The sequence below is a fragment of the Eleginops maclovinus genome, chromosome 4 (genome assembly GCF_036324505.1).
Source record: "Eleginops maclovinus isolate JMC-PN-2008 ecotype Puerto Natales chromosome 4, JC_Emac_rtc_rv5, whole genome shotgun sequence".
NCBI lineage: Eukaryota > Metazoa > Chordata > Actinopteri > Perciformes > Eleginopidae > Eleginops > Eleginops maclovinus.
In genome coordinates, this window is record NC_086352.1 from 8,113,189 (window position 1) to 8,135,856 (window position 22,668).

At 41.7% G+C, this 22,668-nt stretch overlaps 1 protein-coding gene across 1 annotated transcript in view; it reads right to left on the bottom strand.

Moving 5' to 3' along the window:
* Positions 1-7,449: 7,449 nt before the first annotated feature.
* Positions 7,450-22,668, bottom strand: part of wtip (WT1 interacting protein) — a 28,243-nt gene continuing 13,024 nt past the window's right edge. Inside the window, exons 4-9 of the mRNA XM_063881947.1 lie at positions 15,641-15,708; positions 13,793-13,855; positions 13,407-13,537; positions 13,256-13,307; positions 12,506-12,574; positions 7,450-10,336 (exon numbers count right to left, since the gene is read on the bottom strand). Of these exons, the coding sequence (XP_063738017.1) occupies positions 10,184-10,336; positions 12,506-12,574; positions 13,256-13,307; positions 13,407-13,537; positions 13,793-13,855; positions 15,641-15,708 (536 nt within the window). The 3' untranslated portion in view covers positions 7,450-10,183. The remainder of the gene's footprint in view (positions 10,337-12,505; positions 12,575-13,255; positions 13,308-13,406; positions 13,538-13,792; positions 13,856-15,640; positions 15,709-22,668) is intronic.

The window sequence follows — 22,668 nt, forward strand, 5'->3', positions numbered from 1 at the left end:
TTATAGTTATAATAATTGCACAGTTTATTACTTGTTCTGCACTGTCAATGTTATGCATGGGATAGAATATGGAATATACATAAAAAGCCTCTTACTCGTGATTTCTCAGTAAATCCAGTCACAGAAAACAAGTTTAAAAAGTTTGGGCTCCACTTATTACAGTAAACTCAGCTGAGTCATGGTTACACTTCAACCGATACTGCTATCGACTCACTGCTGAGCTATGAGTCTCTTCTAATCCATTTAAATCAGGTGCAAATAAACACACAACTTCAGGTAAATAAGCGATGAGGGCTGCGGTAGAAGAAGAGTTTCCGTGTGCGTTCCTGAGATGTTTGTAGAACAATGGCTCCGCATACCCTCACATTCCTCTTCATGCTTTATTGCTCCGGCCTGTCACTCACACACTCACACACACACACACACACACACACACACACACACACACACACACACACACACACACACACACACACACACACACACACACACACACACACACACACACACACGCACACACACACACTCAGTCTCGGCTCAATTGAGGTCCCAACCTGCCCCTAGTGCAATAGTTTCCATGGCAACATCACCCCCTTCCTGCCACATTTTTTTTTTTGTTTTGACTGTGCAAGTCCCCAAGTTCATGGCTTTTTCAGACCCAGTTTGGGAGGTTTTAAAAAAAAAAAAAAACATCTTCAGAGAGGCATGTTCTCCACGCATTTTTCTCCATCATTTGTATTCATCATGAGCCACGGCGCCGGAAAGCAGATTGAGGGGGTCAGCATCCCTTTGCATGTAAACAAGGTCTGAAAAAACAAAGCCTGCAGGTCCGCAGCCGGTTGAACTTCACAGGAATGCTTTTAATGTGCATGACCATCAGCGAATCCCTGGAAAACCTCCAGCGGACATTATTCTCTAGGGTTATCCCTGCAAACACATGACAAACATCTCCCAATAAACCAAGTGCATGGTCCCCCTCTGTCGACCGAGGCTGCCATTAGCAGTGACATAGAACCCTGCAGGCTGTAAAAAACAAATAGCCATAAAGCTTCATTTTTTCCCACGACTACTGGAGTTATATAAAGATTTACTCGAGCATGTGGGCAGAGCTCGTCATGCTGCAGCATAAGAAGCTGACCCCTTCATGTCATCCCCACAAAACTGCTTCTTCAGATCCCCATTTTTCAGAACCCCAATGCTTGATCGTGAAAATCTAAGATAAACATCTCAGATCATATTTCCCATGTTTCTGCACACGTTTGTGAACATATGGTGACAGTGGGAGCTGACCCCCCTGAAGAACTGAATATCAAGTGAGAAAAACATCTAAGTTTAGGTAGAAAAATAAACTATTTGCAGGATTCATATCTGAAAAAAACTGTCCTTACATTTAGCGGTTTCTTTCTGACATCTGGCTCTACTTCTGCATCCCAATGTGAGATATAAAATAAAGAAAAATAAATACTCCCACTCTGATTTCACCCTCTGCTTGTGATGCAGTGATACATAAATCATTTTGATAACCATTAGTTTCTTAGATTTTTATTAAACTGAGTCTTTCTGCTTGAATCACATATTGTATGACAAGCAGACACGAGTGTTTGGTCTGTTCAAGGGGCGAAATGCATTTTCAGATCCTTTATTAAAGTCAAACTATTATAAGCAAACTGTAGCATATATTTTAAAAGTCAAAGTTCTACTGAGATGAAAGCACAACCATGCACTTCCATGATGAAAGGAAATCCAGCAGTGTGTTACAAGGAAAAACAAGGAGACTCCAAATAACTACAAAGACACACATTCCCCTGAAGAAACACAACAAAATGATTATTAAAAAGGTGCAAAATAACCATAGAAAACAAAGAAATGACAACAGAGAAACAAAAAGCATCTACAGAAACTACTCTAAAGTCATTATGTCTCACTCCTAGGAGAGGACCATTGTTTCTGGGCATAATCCTCCCATATTTCTGTGATCAAGAGCAACGTTATATTGCAAAAAGCATGCTGGATTAGAATTGAAAAGTCAGACATGGGTGGCAAATCGGAGGCTGTATTTGAATCTTTAGGATTGTGCTAGTTCAACTCCTTTCATTCGGTTCATTTCATCTACAGAAATGCATCTTATTTTTTTAGTTTTCTTCATTCTCCTCAACTCAACCAAAGCTGTGAGGCAAATGTAGACTCACCCCGACCCATAAAGGCATAACTTGACTGCTAAATACAGATACTCATAAGTGGCCTTTTAGGAAGTTATCTCTCCGTTAACGGCTTAACGCTTTAATGCTCTCCCTCTCGTGTGACAGATTGCACACCTGTTGCCCCCCGCCCTGCACATATCATCCCTTAGTAGAGCAGTGCTGGCTAACGTGCTAGCTAGTGTGGCTTATTGACACTTCCAGAAACATTGCTTTGCAGTTGAGTTTCATGCCACCTGATGGATGTAAGTCTTAAGCAACTCCCTTATCTCAGATTTTAGTCTCCTATAACTCCCACAATGCATCATTAGCTGCATTTAATATGTGCTTGAGGCCGGTGTTGTCCACAGTCAACACAACATCAATGCACATAACGTTGTAGCATTACAGTGGAATCTCCCTCTTGGGATTGCAACCCAGGACTCTTGAGTAATTTAAAGCACTGTTTGAATAGAAATATATGAATAATAGCAGCTATTAAAGTCATTAATGAGGCCCCTCTGTGAGTTCTCTCATTAAGAAGCAGAAACATGGCACAGTCTCTCTGGAGATCCTGCAGGTGAGTGGGTGGGTTTCAGTGGAAGCAGAAAGCACATTTCTTTACCGCTCGCTTGTTAAATTACCGCTGCTGCCTGACTCAAACCCCAGGAGGGCAAAAAATCAAGCCATCTTCTCTCTTCAGTGACGGGAAATACTCGGTTGAGAGGCTCACAGTTCATAGGCTTTAAGAAATGAAGGAAAAGCAGCAAATGCTTTTTCCCCTATTCAAATTTCTCTTACATAAAGGCCACGATCAAAATAGTCTCTACACAAATATATAATGAGTTATGCTCATCTTTGACCTGTTAGAATTTATTATTGCTTTAATACTGATCCTCATTTACCCACTATATGTAACTACTGAGAACAAAAGTGCAGTCTCACATGTTCCTGCACTGAAGATAAAACTGAGCATTTAAAACATATGATACCCTACGATATGATACGATACTCTACGATACGATACTCTATGATACGATACGATATGATATGATACGATATGATATGATACGATACTCTATGATATGATACGATACTCTATGATATGATACGATACTCTACGATACGATGCAAATCGATGCGATACGATACGATACGATACTCTATGATACGATACTCTACAATAGGATACTCTACAATACGATACTCTACGATACGATACTCTACGATACGATACTCTACGATACACTACTCTACAATACAATACTCTACGATACGATACTCTATGATACGATACTCTATGATACGATACTCTACAATACGATACGATACTCTACGATACAATACTCTACAATACAACACGATACTCTACGTTGTGAATCGATATGATACGATACAATACTCTACGATACGATACTCAACAGTACTCAACGTTATGATACTCTACGATACGATACTCTACAATACGATACGATACTCTACGATGCGAATCGATGCGATACTCTACGATACGATACTCTACGATATGATACTCAATGTTGCGATACTCTACGATACAATACTCTATGATATGATACTCTACGATACGATACTCTACGATACGATACTCTACGATACGATACTCAATGTTGCGATACTCTACGATACAATACTCTATGATACTCTACTCTACTCTACGATACAATACTCTACGATACAATACTCTATGATATGATACTCTACGATATGATACTCTACGATACGATACATTATGGTACGGTATGCTTCCATTTGCAATATCAACAAACAAAAATAATTAAAACAGGATAAAAGGAAACTTATACATATCATAAATAACAACCACTGTTCAAGACTCTTAACGCACATCCTGGGATTTAACTTCAATTTAGGATGCACTGATGCACGGAGGAGAACTTCAGTCTGACTGAAGAAACAATTCCATTGGCCCGCCTGCATGTATTATGGGAGCTACTGTAGATTCATAGAGTTTCTCAAAGGGGGGAAACGGTATTTTCTTCACTTGAAAGTGACGGACAAACACGTATACCATGTAGTATTGCAGTATTGTAGAACACTCACCATCACAGACGTAAGAAAACAGGAGAGGAATTTGTCTTCTGGCCCTGAGAAAGTTTTTCTTACAGATACATTCAATGTGGTTTTCCCAGGATAGAAGCTACTCTATCAAAACCTGCTTGGTTTTTTCAGTATGGATGAAAACACACACACACACCCTTTGAGTCGATAGTATGCACCGCTGTATTTCTGCTCGGATACTTGGAGATGTTTCTACATTTTGAGTGGGTGAACATGAAAGCCCTGAGCCGTCCTGTAGCTAACAGTGGAGTTCAGTGTGAGCAGCGCTCCGGTGTTGGTTGTCAGCTCCATGAGTCGGGGCACAAAGCGCCCTTTATGTGTGTGAGGGTCCACCCTGTGACTCAGGGAGCTGTGTGTGTGTGTGTGTGGAGGTAGTGGAGCCCCAGGGGATGGACTGTGAGGTGAGCTCTGTTACACGGCACAAAAGAAACACCTTCCCTCCAGAGCAGCGAGTCCCTCCGCTGCCAGGAAATGAGTGAAAATATGCTCTCTGCAGGATTACCTCATTCTCTCTGGATCTTTGGTTACCGACACCCTGTCCTCTTCCTGATGTAAATAAAATCTGTCCCTGTTTTCACAGTTTTTTAGTTATCAAGAATGCCATGTTTTGTGTCATTTGTAATTATTTGTGGTCATTTTCTGTTGCATTGTGGTCATGTGTGGTTCTTTGGGCCATATTGTGTCTCTTCGTGTTTGTGTTGTTTCTTTATATCCTCATTTTGTGTCTTTTTGTTTCATTTCAAGGCTCATTTTGGTCATTTTGGGTTTCTTTGTTGTCAGTTGTGTGTCTATTTGTAGTCATGTTATGTGCTAATGGTCATTTTGTGTTATTGTGTCTTTGTGGCCATTTGTTTGTCTCTTCCTGATAGTGTTGTGGGGATGTTTTGGTAATTCTGTGTCTTTCTGTCATTTTTGTTATTTTTATGGTCGTGTTGTGTCTCTTTATGCTCATTCTGTGTTGCTTTGGGTCCTTTTTTTGTCTCTTTGTGGCCATTGTGTGTCTATTTCTGGGCATTTTGTGTTTCCTTGTTGTCAGTTTTGTGTCTCTTTGGGTCATTTTGAGTCTGTTTGTGGAAATGTTGTGTTTTCTTCGTGGTCATTTTTGTGTCTTAGTGGCCATTTGTATGTCTCTTCCTGATCCTGATCAGTCATTTTGTTTGTATTTTGCTCATTTTTCTTATTTTTATGATCGTGTAGTGTCTCTTCATACTCATTCTCAGTCTTTTCAGGGTCATTTTGTGTCTATTTCTGGGCATTTTGTGTTTCCTTTTTGTCAGTATTGTGTCTCTTTGTGTCATTTGGAGTCTGTTTGTGGAAATGTTGTGTTTGTTTGTGGTCATGTAGTCTTTATTTAGTCATTTTGTTTGCTAGTGTGAGTGTTTCTGATTCAGAAGATTGAATAAACATGAGCAGATTTTTAGTTGAGTTACTTCTATTTAACAACCTTGCTACTGTAAATAAAGTTGCACAAATCTGAAGGTTTCTACCAAACTATTCTCTTATTAAAACCATTTCTGCATCTCGAAAGCATTTAGTAATTTACTGAGGTTCATGGTTCACTTTGGTTTGTGATATTGTAACTGAAAGAGCTTATCAACATCACTACATCCTCCCTGTATGGTCTTTCCAGGGATGTTTATGTACTGAAGTTATTTACTAAAAGGGTCAGTACCAAGGGGACTGAGCCACTCTCTATCTTCTCAAACCATCATGTCCTCACAAACACACATTTGTAGTTCAATGTTTTGTACAAATTGTTTCTGATGGTCGTGTTTTTCCAGCTTATCCGATCATCTGAGTGTCGGCTGGGTCCCGGAAGGCTGAGTTACCCACAAGACGGAAAACAGCGTTGCGTGCATGGCTGTAATTACACATCAGTATTTTACTAACTGTGGACATGTTGCTAATGATGCATAGTGGGAGTTTTTGTTGTTATCAATGAGGGGTCTTGAGGTCGGAGATTTGAATCAAGAGATGACAATGTTCGGAAGCCTCACACAACGTAATGAAGTATGGTACAAACGTGGCGATAAAGCCTAAAGTTATTGATCTCTGGATGATTATATTAGAGACAGGTGTGAGCAGAATGCATTAAAAGCTAGGGTGGAATACATAAGTGCAACTCAAGGAAGTACAAGAGCGTTTGACAGGGTGATGATGCAGTGGAAAGGCTTCATCCCAAACGTGGGAAACCCTCTCACTGAACATGTGGTTGTTGCACATTCCTCTCCCCACCATTAAACTCTGACATTATTTTATGATCGCTTTGGCTCAGTTTCAGTGTTGGAAACTCTAACTGCAGCACAAGTTTCAATGCTTATTAATCATTTACTACTACTGCATAAACAAAGCACTGCAAACCAAATACGCTGCAAGAAGCTCAAAACGCAACGGTAACGGGGACGATGAAAAGTGATGCACACAGCTGGGACGTTCGGGGATTGTAATGGTGGTATTTTCCAGCATATCAGATCTGTATATATCTTTAAAAATATGCAATAAATAGCTGTTTTTTTTACTGCATTTTGTCCTAAAAGAGTGTTTTAAGATGATTTAGTTCAATGTATAGGCCTTACCGCAAACGTTGTTCAGAAAAGTCATATTTATGGCACCTTTTTTAAGTTTCATAATATTTCATTTCATGATATTATTAAATGAGGAGGGTCAAACAATTCTAAAAATAAAAGCAATCATAAGGAAATGTATCTGAAGCAAACTCTTTATAATAAAACCTTTTCAGGATTTTGATATTGCACATCACCAGGACGGAGCTGCCATCCATGGAGGACCTCTGCTCCAAGCAGCTCAGGAAGATTATAAAAGACCCCCATCATACCGGCAACCAACTGCTCCGTCTGCTGCCGTCTAGCAGGCGGTACCGCAACATCAGGACCAAAACCACCAGACTCAGTGGGCAGTCAACATGTGGATGTATCCTTGGGAGAGACACTGAAGCCTGAGTTGCTCCCAATTGCCAACGGTGTGTGAGTGTGTTAACTTCCCTAGAGCAAGTGGTGCTGCTCTGTATGAATGAGTGATTGATTTGTAGTATCTGAAGTGCTTTGAGGGGTCGTAAAGACCTGATGAAGAGCTGTATAAGTACAGTCCATTTACAATAAACATTTGAATCTTGAATATCTTAAACATGACGAAAGAAAAGAGGAGAAAACAGATGTTATTTTGCAGTTAGCTACAAAACCACTTTATTGAAAAAGCAGATTATGTCATCTACAGTTAAATGATACGTCCTGATTTTTAATACATTAAATAACTTTAGACTTTTTCCATGTTTAGATAAATAGATCTAGTTTCCTTTTTTTTTTTTTTATGAACCATCTAGGTAAAACAAAAAGCAATACAACAGATGTGACAGATGTGCTTGTTGGAACTACCAGTAGGAGAAAGATATTTTCCAAGTGACAGAAAAATAAAAAACTAGCCTCTTTATGTACAGGGTAACTAGCTGTGTGCTATGCAAAAATAAACAGAAGTAGTACTTTTAAAAAAAAGGTGAATTAAAGGGTTGATCTTGTTACGTTTTTCTCGGGGTTGATATTGTGCAGAAACAATGCCTCTCTCTTCAAGTATAGCACACATTACTTGACCCTTATACAAAATTGAGGTTAATAAAAAGGGAATGTCTCACATATGCAGTCATTTTTCTCTTCTGCTTTTACAAATATACAACACTAATCATTATTACATTCGTATGAATCTCACCAGAAAGCACGCCCTGCCTCCAGCCTCTGCTTCAGTCTCTGTTTCTCACACATTCAGTAGTATTTATTCAGACCTGCGTGTACAGTAATAATAATATTAATAATAATAATATTAATAATAATAATAATAATTAAGAGCCAGTGTTTGCTTCTGATATCTGGTGATTGTTTGAATACCAGACAGGTGGCAGTCCGAGAATAATATACACACACCAGCTACTGAAACACAACGCGGTGTCAAGTTCAAACAAACACCGAGAATTACACAAAAACATCTGGGAGAAGGTCGTGTGCTGGATGCTGCAAACACTGTGAGGTGCATGTGCAATGGCCTGCCACCACACACACACACACACACACACCAAGGGAAATATGGGAGGATGTCCCCTTAAAACGCGGGTGAACCAGCAGCTCCACATTCTTTAAGAGTAGTCCTCTCACAAACTCAACAGCAGACTGCAGGGGAATCACACACACACACACACACACACACACACACACACACACACACACACACACACACACACACACACACACACACACACACACACACACACACACACACACACACACACACACACACACACACACACACACACACACACACACACACACACACACACACACACACACACACACACACACACACACACACACACACACTCTGTCTTAAGGCATGCGGACAAGTGGAGGTTCCTCGTCTCAGTGCTCACATGGCAAAAAAAACAGTGTCTGGAAAAACAAACCCGGAGACAGTGTCCTGAACACACCTGGAGCAAAAGGTATTTGCAGTATCATTAAAGTATTTGTATTCCTCTTTGAGTACTACATGGAACGTAGTATTTCCAAAAGAGCTGATCTTTTGACAGTAGGATTGGAAAATGATGCATATTATAAAAGTATAAATAGAGAATATTTCTTAGTCCAGATCTTGGTGCAGCTACAGTACATGTTGTGTCCTTTAGTGCTCCGCCACCACAGGGCCTAACCCCCGTATTTAAAGACCCATTTCTAGCTAAGCTCTCAGATTTTACGATTAAGCTTAAATCTTAATCTTACAGCTCTGTGTGATAACTTGGCAAAAAAGTGGCTGACTTTAAGAGGAGGTCAGAAGGAGCAAGTCTGAAAAAAGTGTAACGATAATCTACGTGAATGCATTGTTCCTTTTTGTGTGTGAGCGAAAAATATTCTGTTTAATTTGGGGTCATGAGAAGCAGATGCTAACCAGGTCAGACTATATATAAACAACATCTATCCGGTTAAACAGTCTTAATAATGTGTTTTAATTGACTTTTTAGGCTCTGAAATGTAGGGTATGCACAACAAATATATGTGGCAGGAATGTAGTATTTGGTACTCAAAGTGGAGTAAAAATAATTCAAGGCAAATGCTTTTTGTGCCACATCTGCTCCAACATAACCAGTGGATCTGTAAAACCCACTCACAGACATGAGAAGGTTTTATGTCCTGCAGGAGAAATGAAACAAAGATCCTCAGACTTCTGAATCTGAATCAGCAACAGAGAGGAAAAAGGAGAGTCTACATCTATGATCGTATGTGGAAAACATCTGCAAAATATATATTCATTTATAAAAGACATCCTATGTGCATCTAAAACGTTTCTCTTCCTGTCGTAATATAATTAAGACACTGCTTGTGAATCTCTCGAGGTCTACGTGGAACGTCAGTCGTTCCTCTGGGCTGCTACCTCTGTGGTCTCGTGTCGTGACGCTGCTCGGTGTCCTTTGCATAGCCTGTAGCAGGACTCCATGTCAGTGTTGCACGGGGGGGAGGGGGGGAACCCGTACTGAAGGCACAGAAATCCCACCCTGGGGTCCCTTCCCGTCCGCCAGTACGGGAATGTGGCCTCCCAGAACATCAGCGGAATAAAAAACGTTGGGAGGGAGAGACCAGTTTGCGTCCAAATCCCTTTGATGAATGTGCGGGGGTCACTGCCTGACGTCACCGGGGGCCTCTGGGTGAGCTGGCGTGTTCCAGGGTTAGGGGGGAGGAAATGAGGAGGGGGGGGGAGGACACTTTTTTTCCCAGCCCGTGACAGCAGGGGGACAGAAGCCCGGGCAGCCACACAGCAGATTTCGGAGAGGGGGGGGCAGGAGCTCATTTTTCCCTGCAGTTTCGGATCACCTGGGAGGCAGGGCGTGGTCGCAGCCCTCCCTCCCCTCCTCCCCCTCACAGCTCGGTGACGTGAAGCGGGTAGCTGGGGGGGAGGTGGGCCGGGACTGGTGACTGCAGTCGGTGGATGTGGCAGCCGTGGCACAGCAGGTGGGCTTCCAGAGGGTAACAGCGGTGCCCCTCCTCGTCGTTCAGCTGCAGACCACAGTCCTGAGGGAGGGGGGCGAAGACAGAGACACGATCAATAACTTAAGGTCTCCCCAGGCTATATTCAACAATATATTTTAGGACAATATCTATACAAAACTTGTCTGTGAAGTGATGTGCTCAAAATATCATACAGGTCACCATTGCAGCATCCCTCCTCCCCCTCTATTTCACCCCTATCCCTGAAGTGCTGATTCTGTGACTGTCGCTTTAAATTTGAGCGGACCTGAAGCTGGACACGCCCCTTTGGACCTCAAGCTGGCCTTTGAACTGAAGCTGGCCACGCCCCTTTGGAGCATCATGATCTCTCTGTCTGAAGAGAGAAGTTTCTAACGGAGCAACCCAACTAATCGCTGCCGTGATTAAACCCCATATTATGTTCCAAACCACATCCAGCATTATTTCTGAAACACTGCTCAGTGTTTACCTCTAGAACAGAGACATTATGTATTATAAACAACAACTCTAAGTCCCTCCTGCAGACATCCTGCACAGAGACACAGAGGTGCTGCGGAGGGGATTGAGCTCGGGACTGTATATTGCAGACGATAGGTTGGGACGTGTCACGTGGGGGGGACGTTGCCAGGAGTTCAACGTAAAGCCAGCCCACATTTCTGATATGACGTCATAACCGAAAGAAAATCTGGATCAGCTCGTTTGTACCCCCCGTTTTTAGAGATGTGGGTAAGGAGGAAAAGAGAGAGGGTTGTATTTTCTGACACTTTGTGAGTCTCCTTACACCGGGGACACATATTTATGTATAAAAGACATTAGAATGTGCATTTTGGATAACAGGGGACCTTTAATATAGATGAGCGTGTGCTTTGTTATTCCACAAGGGATACGTTCTATATTTGGGAAGTTTGTTTGTTTCTAGTGTTTGGCGAGGTCTCAAAACCATGTTGGCCTTCAATGTACGAACAGACGGTAGTAGTAGCTCACAAGTTGTTTTGCATTACTTGAATAAACTAGGCATTACAATAGGAACGAAGATGTCTCAGACTGTTGTTTTGGTCCACACAATTCCAATCCTCCATTTCCATTTCCGCACCAGAGTATCATTACTGTGTCTTCAGAGGCTCAGACAAACTGCACCAGGGTTTATATTAAAACATACTATATGTCCGGTTGCAAAAGTGCCCTTAGAGAGCTCAAAAGTCCTGAAAATAACAGATTTAATTATCCTTTCTTTCTTTTAAATATCTGTATTGATGCATTTATGAATACAGTGAACCTGTGGAGGAATTCTGCACAGCAAAAATGAGACCATGAACTGGAGGGGGACAAACCCTCTGCTGCTATGGTTCCTCAGAGCCTGGATTAGCATCTTAAAAATGTGTGAAAATGTAAAACTTCTTCTGGATGATTCAGCTCTGGACTTTACCCTTCCTCTATCAACGAGCCCCCCCCCCCCCTCCACATCTCTGAATCATTACCCACAGCTTACATAATGATCTGATGCATTTTCTATGAGGTGAACTGTCAGACATTCAGAGGAAACTGTTCTCCTGCTCATGAGGACAGAGATCTGTATTCAGTGTTTATGATTCAGGAAAATAAAATGCAGAACCGCTGAAGCGTGGCGTGAAATGTTCATCTGTCATATCTGAACATGTGATTGGCTGATGACGGGGATTTCGCAAGGCTGGTTTGAGCAACACGTCCCCAGCTGAGTTCAGAGCTCAGCGCAGGAATGTGCTTCGTCAATGAGTCACAACGTTGATCTGTAACCTTGGGTTGGTAGCTGTCTGCGTGTGTCGTCTGTGTGTGTGTGTGTGTGTGTGTGTGTGTGTGTGTGTGTGTGTGTGTGTCTCATTCATTCAAAGAGCGGCTGCAGCGGTGATTCATGCACACTGGAGAAAAACAGCCTGGTCTCATCCCACGATTTGCAGGTTTTACTCAGGTTCACTGGGTCTGATGTGCATGTGAGAGCACGTTTCCGTGTGTGTGTGTGTGTGTGTGTGTGTGTGTGTGTGTGAGAGAGAGAGACTCAGTGTGAACTGTGCATGTAAATATTTTCTGTGCTATTCACAACAGCCTGAAATGTTGAATCACACACACAGCGATAAAGAATTGCCTGTAGTCTGAACTCATCCATGCTAGACTCTTACTCATACCCCCCTGTGTGTGATTCTGTGTGTGTGTACGTGTGTGTGTGTGTGAACGTCTCACCTCGCAGTGGTAACAATCCACATGGTAGTCCTTGTCCATGGAAACGACTCGAATGGTTTCCTCGGAGCCCTGTTTGCACAAACACACAGTCAGTCAGGTCTCATTATAGAGATTACATTTCATTTAGCAGACATTCATAGAGACCTGAAAAAATTATGGTCCTACACAAGCAGGTTTACACCAATAAATGCTCTGAATATACACACGGTGTATGTTTTATAAACAGTTGGGCTGTACCCGGTTTTATTTGGCTGTTCATTTAGACACTTCAACTTTTATGTATTTCTTTACATTTTCTCCAATGACTGTAACCCTGGTAGGTTGCTCAGTGTTTCAGGGGTATGCAGTGATGAGGAACAATCCTAAACATTTCAGTCTGGTCTCCAAAGCCAAAACACATGCTAGAAAAAAAAGACCAAATGGAAAAGACCACCGCCAAACACTTCCCTTAAAAATCCCAGTCCATAAGAAGCTACCAATCCAAATTGTGCGCCATCTTTTCTTTCAAAAAGGAAGAAGAAGAAACTCATTTTAAGGACGAATGGTTGGAGAGACGTGGGCAAGCAATCATTGCCTTTACTTTTTCGAAAAGGGTGATTTCAGATAACGACACGTCAAGCTATTCGACTTCCTAGATATCCATAATCTCTGTTCTGATGTGCTTCTGATCTGGGGACAAAATCCAAAACCTTCAGCAGGTGTAAAACCAGAGCAAATGTGAAATAGTATGCAAGGTAAACTGTGCATTACCTGTGCTGGGAGGATGGGCTGGTTGCAGGAGGCACACTTGGGAGCAAATACCCTGTCATAAAAGAGACACGAGAAAATCACAGACTTGAAAGAAAGTCTCCATGTAGTGAAGACGGGATTTTTTTGTGCAGAGTAAAACTGCTCTTCTTACGTGTGGTAGTCTTTGACACAGTAGATGTTGTTCTCAACGTCCACGGTGAAAGGCACTCCATCCAAACCCTCTTTACAAACCACACAGCGGAAACAGCCCGGGTGGTACGACTTGCCCAGTGCCTGGAGGATCTACACACACACACACACACACACACAATAAGAAAAAACACAACGGTAAGACATTGGAGTAAAGCCATAGACTTCATGCAGTTACACACAATGACACGCCATTAAAGGGGTTTCTTTAAGTCTAGATTAAAGCAGCGAAAACGTCCCAGTTCATTTGCTAATCATAAACCAAATAGTGCCTGAAGAAGACTGGACAACTGGAAGTATAAGACATTCAGTCTTTTCTTTACATTTCCTGTCTGATGAAGTTCTTACCATCTCCATGATGAGGTGGCCGCACACAAAACACTTCTCCGCCGTCTGCTGGAAACCAGAGTACTGGAAGAAAACACACAGGAGTTATTATTGTCAGCAGGGGATTGTGCTTAGCTTTCTGATATTTAATAGCGTGTATGCTTCCTCCACCACTGGCTGCTTCACCCCTGATTCAGAACAGGACTGATCTATAGAGGGTGCTGCTGCGCTCTTTACATGAACATGAGAAGGAGTTCTTTCAGGACTTTTTGTCTCTCCGCTGACATCAGGCATCTCTGAGCGTGGCGCCTAATCTAACGTATGTTTCAATACCTATGATTGTTCAGCTTTTTTGCAGAGCCCTCCATCATATTCCATTTAAACTTGTTTTAGGATACGCTCTTACAAACAAACCTATATGGGTGCTGGATAAATGAGGTGCATAGATATAGTATTACGTCATTCTATCAAGATGTGTTTACCGTTTTTGGTAATATATAACCCGGGGTGATCATTTATATCTGAATGATACATTTCTGTTGAATCCGGAGTGCAGGAAGTGCTTATGAAGGTGACCATCTGCAGCTCAAAAGCCTTCAGGGTCACGACCTGATGACTCGGGGGCAGGCGGAGGAGACATGGCTACCAGGTGGAGGTGGTGATGGGCCAATCTACCATATGTCACCCCCCACCCCGGACCAGACTAGTTGAGGCTTAGCTTCATCGCGGCGGAGGAAGAAGATTAGTTTCATCATCGGCCTCCAGCATCAAATAAGCACTGATGGTGCAAAAACAGGAAGTGCTTCCCCATCAGGTTCAATCTGAGGGGAAGCTTCTGATGAACAGAAAGTATCGACACCGGATGATGAAGCTCGATCGTGTGAAAGGAAACTTTGTTATGCTACTTCCTCAGTGTTTGGACATCGATCTCTGTCACATTATATTCAAATAACAGCATCGCACCCAGCTGCAAATCTAATCTGTATCATTTGCATCAGTTATTGAGTTCATAAATTAAAGATATTCTTTGTGCCCGTCACAGGGAGGATATTAAGTCCCAGAAATAAATGCAATTGAAGATATTAGTGGGGTTTAGAGACGCTTTGATGCCACTGATCCATCAATAATAAGATCGCATAATAGAAAAATAAGAGAAATTAGCTTTAAATTCCTTAAGAAATGCAGATATTGGAATTGGAATATGAACACATATTAAAGTATCATGTCAAAATAAAGTATTGATCATTTAAAGTAAAGCCACACACCCAAAATCCTTAATGAAATTGACTTTTGGGACATATTAATAGAAATGGCACTTAAATACATTCAAAAAAGAGAGTTATATAGCCTTTCTTCATCAATCAACATACTTCCAATACAGTTTTTAGAGTGTTTTCCAAAATAAAAGTGCAAAATAACAGCAATTTATCTATATTTATGATACAAGTAACAACACTCACTCATTCAGCTTAAACACAAATGTTGAAAAAGTAGTTCCCACCCCTGAGCTGTGAAAGATAAGTCATTGAAATACTTAAAAACGCTCAAGGTCGTCTCCATACATCGTACAACAAGCTATATTTTCTGCAGCCCATGAAGGCACCGTGAGAGCCCTGTAAAGCCGCAGCAGACGGACGAGGAGCTCCAGCTGTCGTCCTGTAAGAGCCGGGCAGCAGCTTGAGGGGTAATTGAGCTCCTTGGGGAAATTTTGGGGGAAATTAGTGTGAATTGGAGGGGTGGTGCTAAACTCCTAATTATAGCTGCCATTATGTCAGTTTCCTCTGCCGGGGCGCAGCCTGAAATCCTGATCCCTAAGCCCTCTGTCCCCCCACCGTGAACTCCAAATCAATAATCAGGAGGAACACTTACCAGGAAATCTTCCTCACAATACACCTTCCCGTTGACGTTGTAGAAGGCTTTCCCTCGAAGCCTCCGACCTGGAAGGGAAGACAACAAATTAAATCTACATATTCAAGAAGAGTTTAGACATAATATGCTGCAGCAGATACAAAAAAGCCTAAGAATAATTAGATTCAGGACTTCAAAGGCTTTTTTTATGCCACTTTATAAGGGAATTTATGCTGAAATTTAGACGCAGTTTTTACACTTTCAGGAAGAGTGAGACAAAATGTTTTTATCTCTAAAAATATTCAACTGTCTTTACTTTTTGGTGTAGTTTAAGTCTTCAAAAACAACTTATCACAGCTTTCAAAACAGTGATCTCCAGTTTGAAGCACACAAAGGGAAGCATGTTCCTGTATTTATTGGAACGGATGAGTTATATTCACTAAAGAAAGTTAATCCTATTTCTTTTTAAAAAGGCCTTTTAAGGCTGAGGACGTTTTAAAATATGACAAAACCATTCAAAGATTCATTCTAAAACCTCAAAAGAAACTATGAATATACTATGAACAAAACTCACATTTTTGAAGGTGATTTTATTCAGGATTAATTCAAAGCCTAGTTGCTGAGTCACCGAGCATCTAGACCCAATTATTTTGCAGAGACGTGACGATTGATTAAGAGTAAGACTTCCTGAGTGGAGGCTTTGCAGCATATTAAAGGCAAAACCAGAGAGATAAATGTCATACAAAGCACACAACTTCTGTCACTCTCAGTCAAAATGCATACTGTATACCTCTCCCTAATCCCCACAGCAGCAGGTCAGCATAGAGCAGATGGCTTCACGTATGCAATGCAACATCCTGTCGTTCATACTCTAACCTTTGGTCCCAACAGGAATCCATTCACAAATACACAATCAATACAGCAGGCTGCTTTCCAAACCTTCCCCCTCTCCCCTTCCCCACCATTGTGCACCGTGCACAGACAGACCAACAATGGCAGGCTGCAGGGAGGATGTCCCTAACTTTGACACACGCATTAACACCCAATAGAGACCGATTCATGCATTTCTATTTGATCAGCATGAACACACAACAGCAAACCTTTGCAGCTACCATTGGCATCCATCATCGTGTCAAATAATAGTTTTTTTTTTGGCAACTTCTACTTCACTTTGGTGGTCTAAAATGTCATGAAAGCAATCACTACTCGCAGTCCTAGGCCTTGCAAACACATGCACAGCAACACACCACAGCGGGTGTAGCTTCCAGCTCCGTGCATGAGGGCTGAATTCCTCCGGGTGAGCCTTCATTCATCAGAATCCAAGTCTGAATCCAATCTAAAAAGGAAATTCTGCAGCAGCCCTGGCTTCTGCAGCCCCCCCGCCATGCACCCCTCACAGCTCGCCCATTCAAATTCATTTAGCAGCAGCAGTGTCTCTCTGGCAGCGCGATGACTTCACCCGAGTCTGGCAGACGAAGCGCAGGGATCTCATAAATCTGCTGGATTAGTCAGATTTAATTGTCGTCCCCCGAGCCACCATTGATTTTATGGATGTCCCAAAAAGACATGCCCCCCCCCCCAATACTGCTGAAATTTATGCAATCGCTGTATTTCACGCACAAACACGGTGTCACAACGCCGGGAGATGGCAATACATTAACACCCACATAAACGGCTGCAGTGGCCGAGGAATGCCGTGCACACAATAGGTGAGACTTTTAAGACTTTGAGACTGAGCAGCAATTAGCATTTTGGTAGCGTGGAGCAAAGAGAATAGCGACACTTAAGAGACACCGACTTCAAAACTTTGCAGGGTCCTCCATCATATTGAGGACAAACTGGCTGCAGGATAAAAACAACTGCAGGTGCTGGATCTAAAAATCTATAAAAAGCTCCTAGTCATTTTGCAGTGCTGATTCAAAATCCAACTAGGCACTAAAATGGGAGCTTTTAATACAGATTGCAGATCCTATGTCTAATTCCACTATCATAAATCATGCAGTTTGAGGAAGGGAGGTAAGGTGACTTCTGTAGAAACAATGTGACACATCAGTACTTCACCAACAAAGTGATTCATTACCAACCCCCGTGCAACTTTGAAATTGTGAAGACATCTTTATTTTTATCGCACATTGAACTAATGGTTTGACAACAGCAAGTCTATATCAAAACAGTGCAATCTTTAAAAAATGCTTTTGCAAAGACAGTGGCATGCTTCCTGGATTATTCTTTCAATTGTATGGTCAGTAAAATGTCCGAAAATAATGAAAAATGTCCTGCTTTCTCTGGCATGGAGGATTGAGAAAGTGCCTGGTTAAAAATCGGCTATCAAAGCAGTGCTTTGTGCAAAACCTCACAATTTAAAACGCTTCTGCATAAAGTGGAATGCTACTTAATTTATTCCAGTAATCGTTGGGTCAGTACCATGTCAGTAAATAGTGAAAAATGTTCTGTTTCAGCCTGTTAAAGCAGGATGCTCTTAAGAGTCTTGAAAACTTTGCAGAGCATTGAGGTTTTGGGGAGGTGTTGCTGTGTGCTCGTCTGTGGCCTCTGCTCTTGGTTCGGGGTCTGGAAGGTGAACACAAAGGCCTCGGCGCTGATGACTGTGTGCAGCGCTGCTAGGGGAGCGAGCCGACTGAGCAAACGGGGACATTCCTTCTGCCTGAGGTCACTAGCTGGTCCCATTCAACCCCCCACACCTCTCCAACACCCGCTCTCTGCCCGCTCCCCTCACCCAGGGGAGGAAGGGGGAGGGCTGCCTCTGGCTCCTCTGGCCTTTTGTCACCAGACAGCGCTGCAGAGAGCCCCCAAAAAACAATACGTTGATGAAATCTCAAGTAACGACATGAAAATGTAAGTCTGGTTTGCATTTTGTCCCACTCTGGCTTTTGCAAGTGTAAAAAGAAATGTGTAGAAACAGCAGCTTTGTGACACGTTATGACTACATTTAAAGCGGCAACTAACAAATATTTCCGTTATTGATTAATTGTTTGGATCTAAACAGAAAATGGCGAACAATGTCAATCTGGCAAAATAGAATTTGATGTCCTAATGTGGCTTTTTTTGGTCAATTCTCGAGTTTATAATGAGATAAAGTAGAGAAAAGCAAGACATCTACACATTTTCTCTTAAAAAATGCCTTCCAATTAATCGATTTATCAAACAAATTGAATATTTTTACATCGCGGGACACCGACGGAAGGTTGTAGTGATAGCTGGAGTGTTTATTTTGTGCATAAAATGTTATAAATAAATAACACGTATGAAAAAAATGTGGACATTACCCAACTGTAAGTTCAGGTTTTCTCAAAAAGTGACAGCAGAAATATGAATAACTAAGGTACCATACAAAGAGATGCAACAACAACAATCAGATCAGGTTCGGACGCCAAGCCCTGTCTGCTCCCAGTCTCAAGATAACGTTTGGATCAAGTGTTTGTTCACTTTCACTGTGACATATGGTCACATTTCAAGGAGAGGTATTTGTCAACTTCCTGTTGGACACAAAGACCGTTGGTGTGTTTCAACATGTGGTAACTGTTCCTCTTTGTGAAAGCAGTTTCCTGTGTTTGTCATGGCAAGGTTTAAATATTTGGCATTAAGTTATTTAGCAGTTTTTGTAACACTGTTTGGACAAACCTATGCTTTAAAAAAATGTGCAACAAAGCGGGAGAGCCTTGTTTAATGTAACTGTAACTGAACACAGGATACAGCACATGACATTTATGACTTAGATTAGGCTGCGGTAGGGTTAGGGTCAAAAAACTTAAAAGCAATCACATATCTGATTCTGTGGTGAATGCACCCTGCTAATCGAGCAAGCTAACTAGCACTAGCATTAGCTGCTAACGCAGTATTTGTTATGCTAAGGGTATCTGGCCTAGCTCCTCCTTTGCTCCTCCCCCTCGTCCAGAAATACTTTTATTTTATCACCATCAATATATTTCATTGCACATGCTGTCACTTTGTCACTGAGAATAACGCAGAGAGGTACAGCTCTTGTTCTCATTGATGGGATGCATCGCTCTCTGTTCTGTTTCTGGCAGAGAAACCGGAGCTCGGGCCAACTTAGAAGGACGTAAAAATGAGGTGTTTTTTCTTACAAAAGGAGCTTCAGCTGATTTTTTATTATTATTTCCATGTCAGGATGATCTTGTGCAGGCAAGATCTGAAGTATTTTGGTACGATTCAATCTGTGCAAGGTACAGTGCAGGAAGCAGCGAGCCTATTACCCAACATGAGTGATGCAGTTCTCCACTAGAGTCAGTAGCATGTCACCCAAAGCCCAAATATAACCATCTTGACTTCACATGAAGGAGATATGTGAGAATGCATATGTCCGAAAATCAACTTAAACATGCCAGCTCCCTAAAACAAAGTCAGTCTAATAACCGATCAATTTACGATAAGTGCAAGTGTGCAAGAGAGAAGCAGAAGGTCCATTTACACAAAGATGCCAACAAAAAGTGTCCGACTGGAAATAGATCAAAAGGAATCTCTGTCTGCAAGTCCTCATATTTTCTGGTGTACCCATAAGAGACAGATCTACAGAAGAGGGAAACATTGCAACTGTAAAGCTATTGAGTATAGGCTGTAGGTTGGAGGGAAACTGCCAAGAAGAGATGGAAGAGCTGGTTCTTAATAATATCCAATACTCTGTGATGCATTGCTGTTTTCTCATATCGTGGTTTGAGTGCTTTTGGGATTTGAAAGCAGATAGACTGTGAAATTGCTGCTTATGTACTTTCCAAGAATTTGAGTTTCCACAGGGAGGACCGTTTTTGTGGGCAGTTCAGCATCGGAAGAGGTGCAAAAGGCAGATATGAAAAGCTAAAGTTACACGACTTCAAGTCAAAACCGCTAAACTAAAGGCGGCTAATTTTGGGCGTGATAACGTTTAGTCGTCTCATTTAGTCACTAACCTTTCTCCATTCACCAGTGGAGTATTTCCTGGCATATTTTATGCAGTTCAACAACATGTTAACATCAGCTTGTGTTAACCGCAGATGTACAATTCAAAAAGAGGCACGGTTTACGGACTCATTTGTCCATATCCTTTTGAAAGACACAGTAAAGAAGGATATCTTTCATAATGACATGTAAGGATGAGGTATACAGTCAGTGAGTTTGTGCAAATGTACGATAGCTAGAAAATAGATTCACAGCTGCATAAGGTCAACTTTCATGCCAACGAATCAAGACCTGAGGCCCGGAGGCCGTCCACGCATCTCTGGTTACAGACATGAAAATCACCTTCTAATTAATATGGTGTTTTGATGAGAAGAACAAAATTAGGATATTTAGAATATATATCTTTGACTTTATATCATAAGTGATGTATGAAGCTACAGCTCAAACCAAGATGACATCATAACTATGATGTCTCCAAGTAGATGCCTGTTGCTCGTTAAAAAGAGGAGTACCTAATCTGTTCAGATACAAGCACAACAAACAACAACGTTCAAATTAAGCATCTCAAAAACACAACACTGCCGACCGCTCACCTGCTAATGAGAACAACGTGTTAGCATCTGATATGCTACTTATATTAGCATATATTTAATGTATACACTGATATGTATACTCTGTATTTAATTGTAATGTGCTTTATATGTCAGCTTTTACTGTATCGGTGATTAAGTGATTCAGAAATACATTCCTTGTGTTGAACAGAGAAATAAAAAACACCTTCCTCTAAGTGACAGGGGAAGAAACCAGACCCTGTATCACTTGTTTCTGTAAACAAACTGCTAAGCTTCTGTAAAATAAACCCAAAGATGTCACCGACTTCTCCCTCTGTCTTTAATCCAAGCTTTCCTGAAATCATGGCTATCCTTAGCGGGCATATGAACATGATGCATGACTCCTGGAACAAACACAGAGTTTTTCCCTGCTTTCTGGTTTCCGCTGCCTCGCAGGTGCAACTTGGCGTTGAGTGATTTGAGAAACCTAAGCCTCGGCGCTCTCCTCCTCCTACAGCCGGAGCTCTCAGAGTTTGAGTTACTGTAACACTGTGAGTCATCAGTCTGCAGCCTGAGGCGACGTGTTTGTTTTGTTGTCTTATCTGGAGAAGGCATGCTTGTTTTCCACAACACCCTGCCTCACACTCTCCCAGTGACCGTGGACAGTTTCATTACGGTTAGCTGACACTGCTATCCAAAGCGGCAACAAGTGCTATCAGCCATAAGGATACACATTCAGAACAGCAACAATTCACCAAGAACTTGCTAAGTGCTAGCTTCAAATAAGCAAAACATTAAGTGCTTTAGTCAAAAGTTTAGTGCCGTCAGCGACGAGGGAAAAGAAAGAGCTAGTTTACTAAAGACACATAAACATATTGCTTGCAAATCTTAAGGGAAAATCCACACCGAATGCAGCCGATGTTACATAAAAACAAACTGGGGAACTCATTAATGGCACACAAGAGAAGACCGAGCGGACAAAGTGATGCCCTCAACATTAAGCATAAAAAAATACACCTCAGCGGACACTATTTTAAGTTTTAACGTGGCTACGTACAGGTTAGACGAATCATTTGTCCCAACCGACGATAAGTGCAATCAATCAGTGAGACACAAATTTAGGAAAGCAAGAATCCTGCAGGTACATTATCTTTCTATAAGCCAAACGATTTTAAGTGCTACATTTTTAAAAATCCTATTTAATTGCCCTTGCAGTCCGGGAAAAGACAGAGCTGGTGTACAAAAATAAAGAGATTCAAGGCTAATCTAAAAACAAAGAAAATCAACCTGAATTCACCGTAGGACCTAAAAAGTGGGGTGGCAAATCTTGGGAAAAAGGCGGCAGAGAGGAGCACATATGGGTCTCTTTAAGTGCATAATGTGCAGCAGTGGTGCACTGTTATACAGAAGTACTGCTGTGCATAGGAAAACATAATTAATGCTATTCTCAAAAAGGAAATCACAGCCTGAATTCATCCTTGGTTTTCCAAAAAACATGTCCGCTTGTGAGCATGTGTCTGCTCTGCATTTTGGCTGTTTATAGGTACCCAAGTCACACTTTCAATGCAAAAACAGTGTGGTACAAGC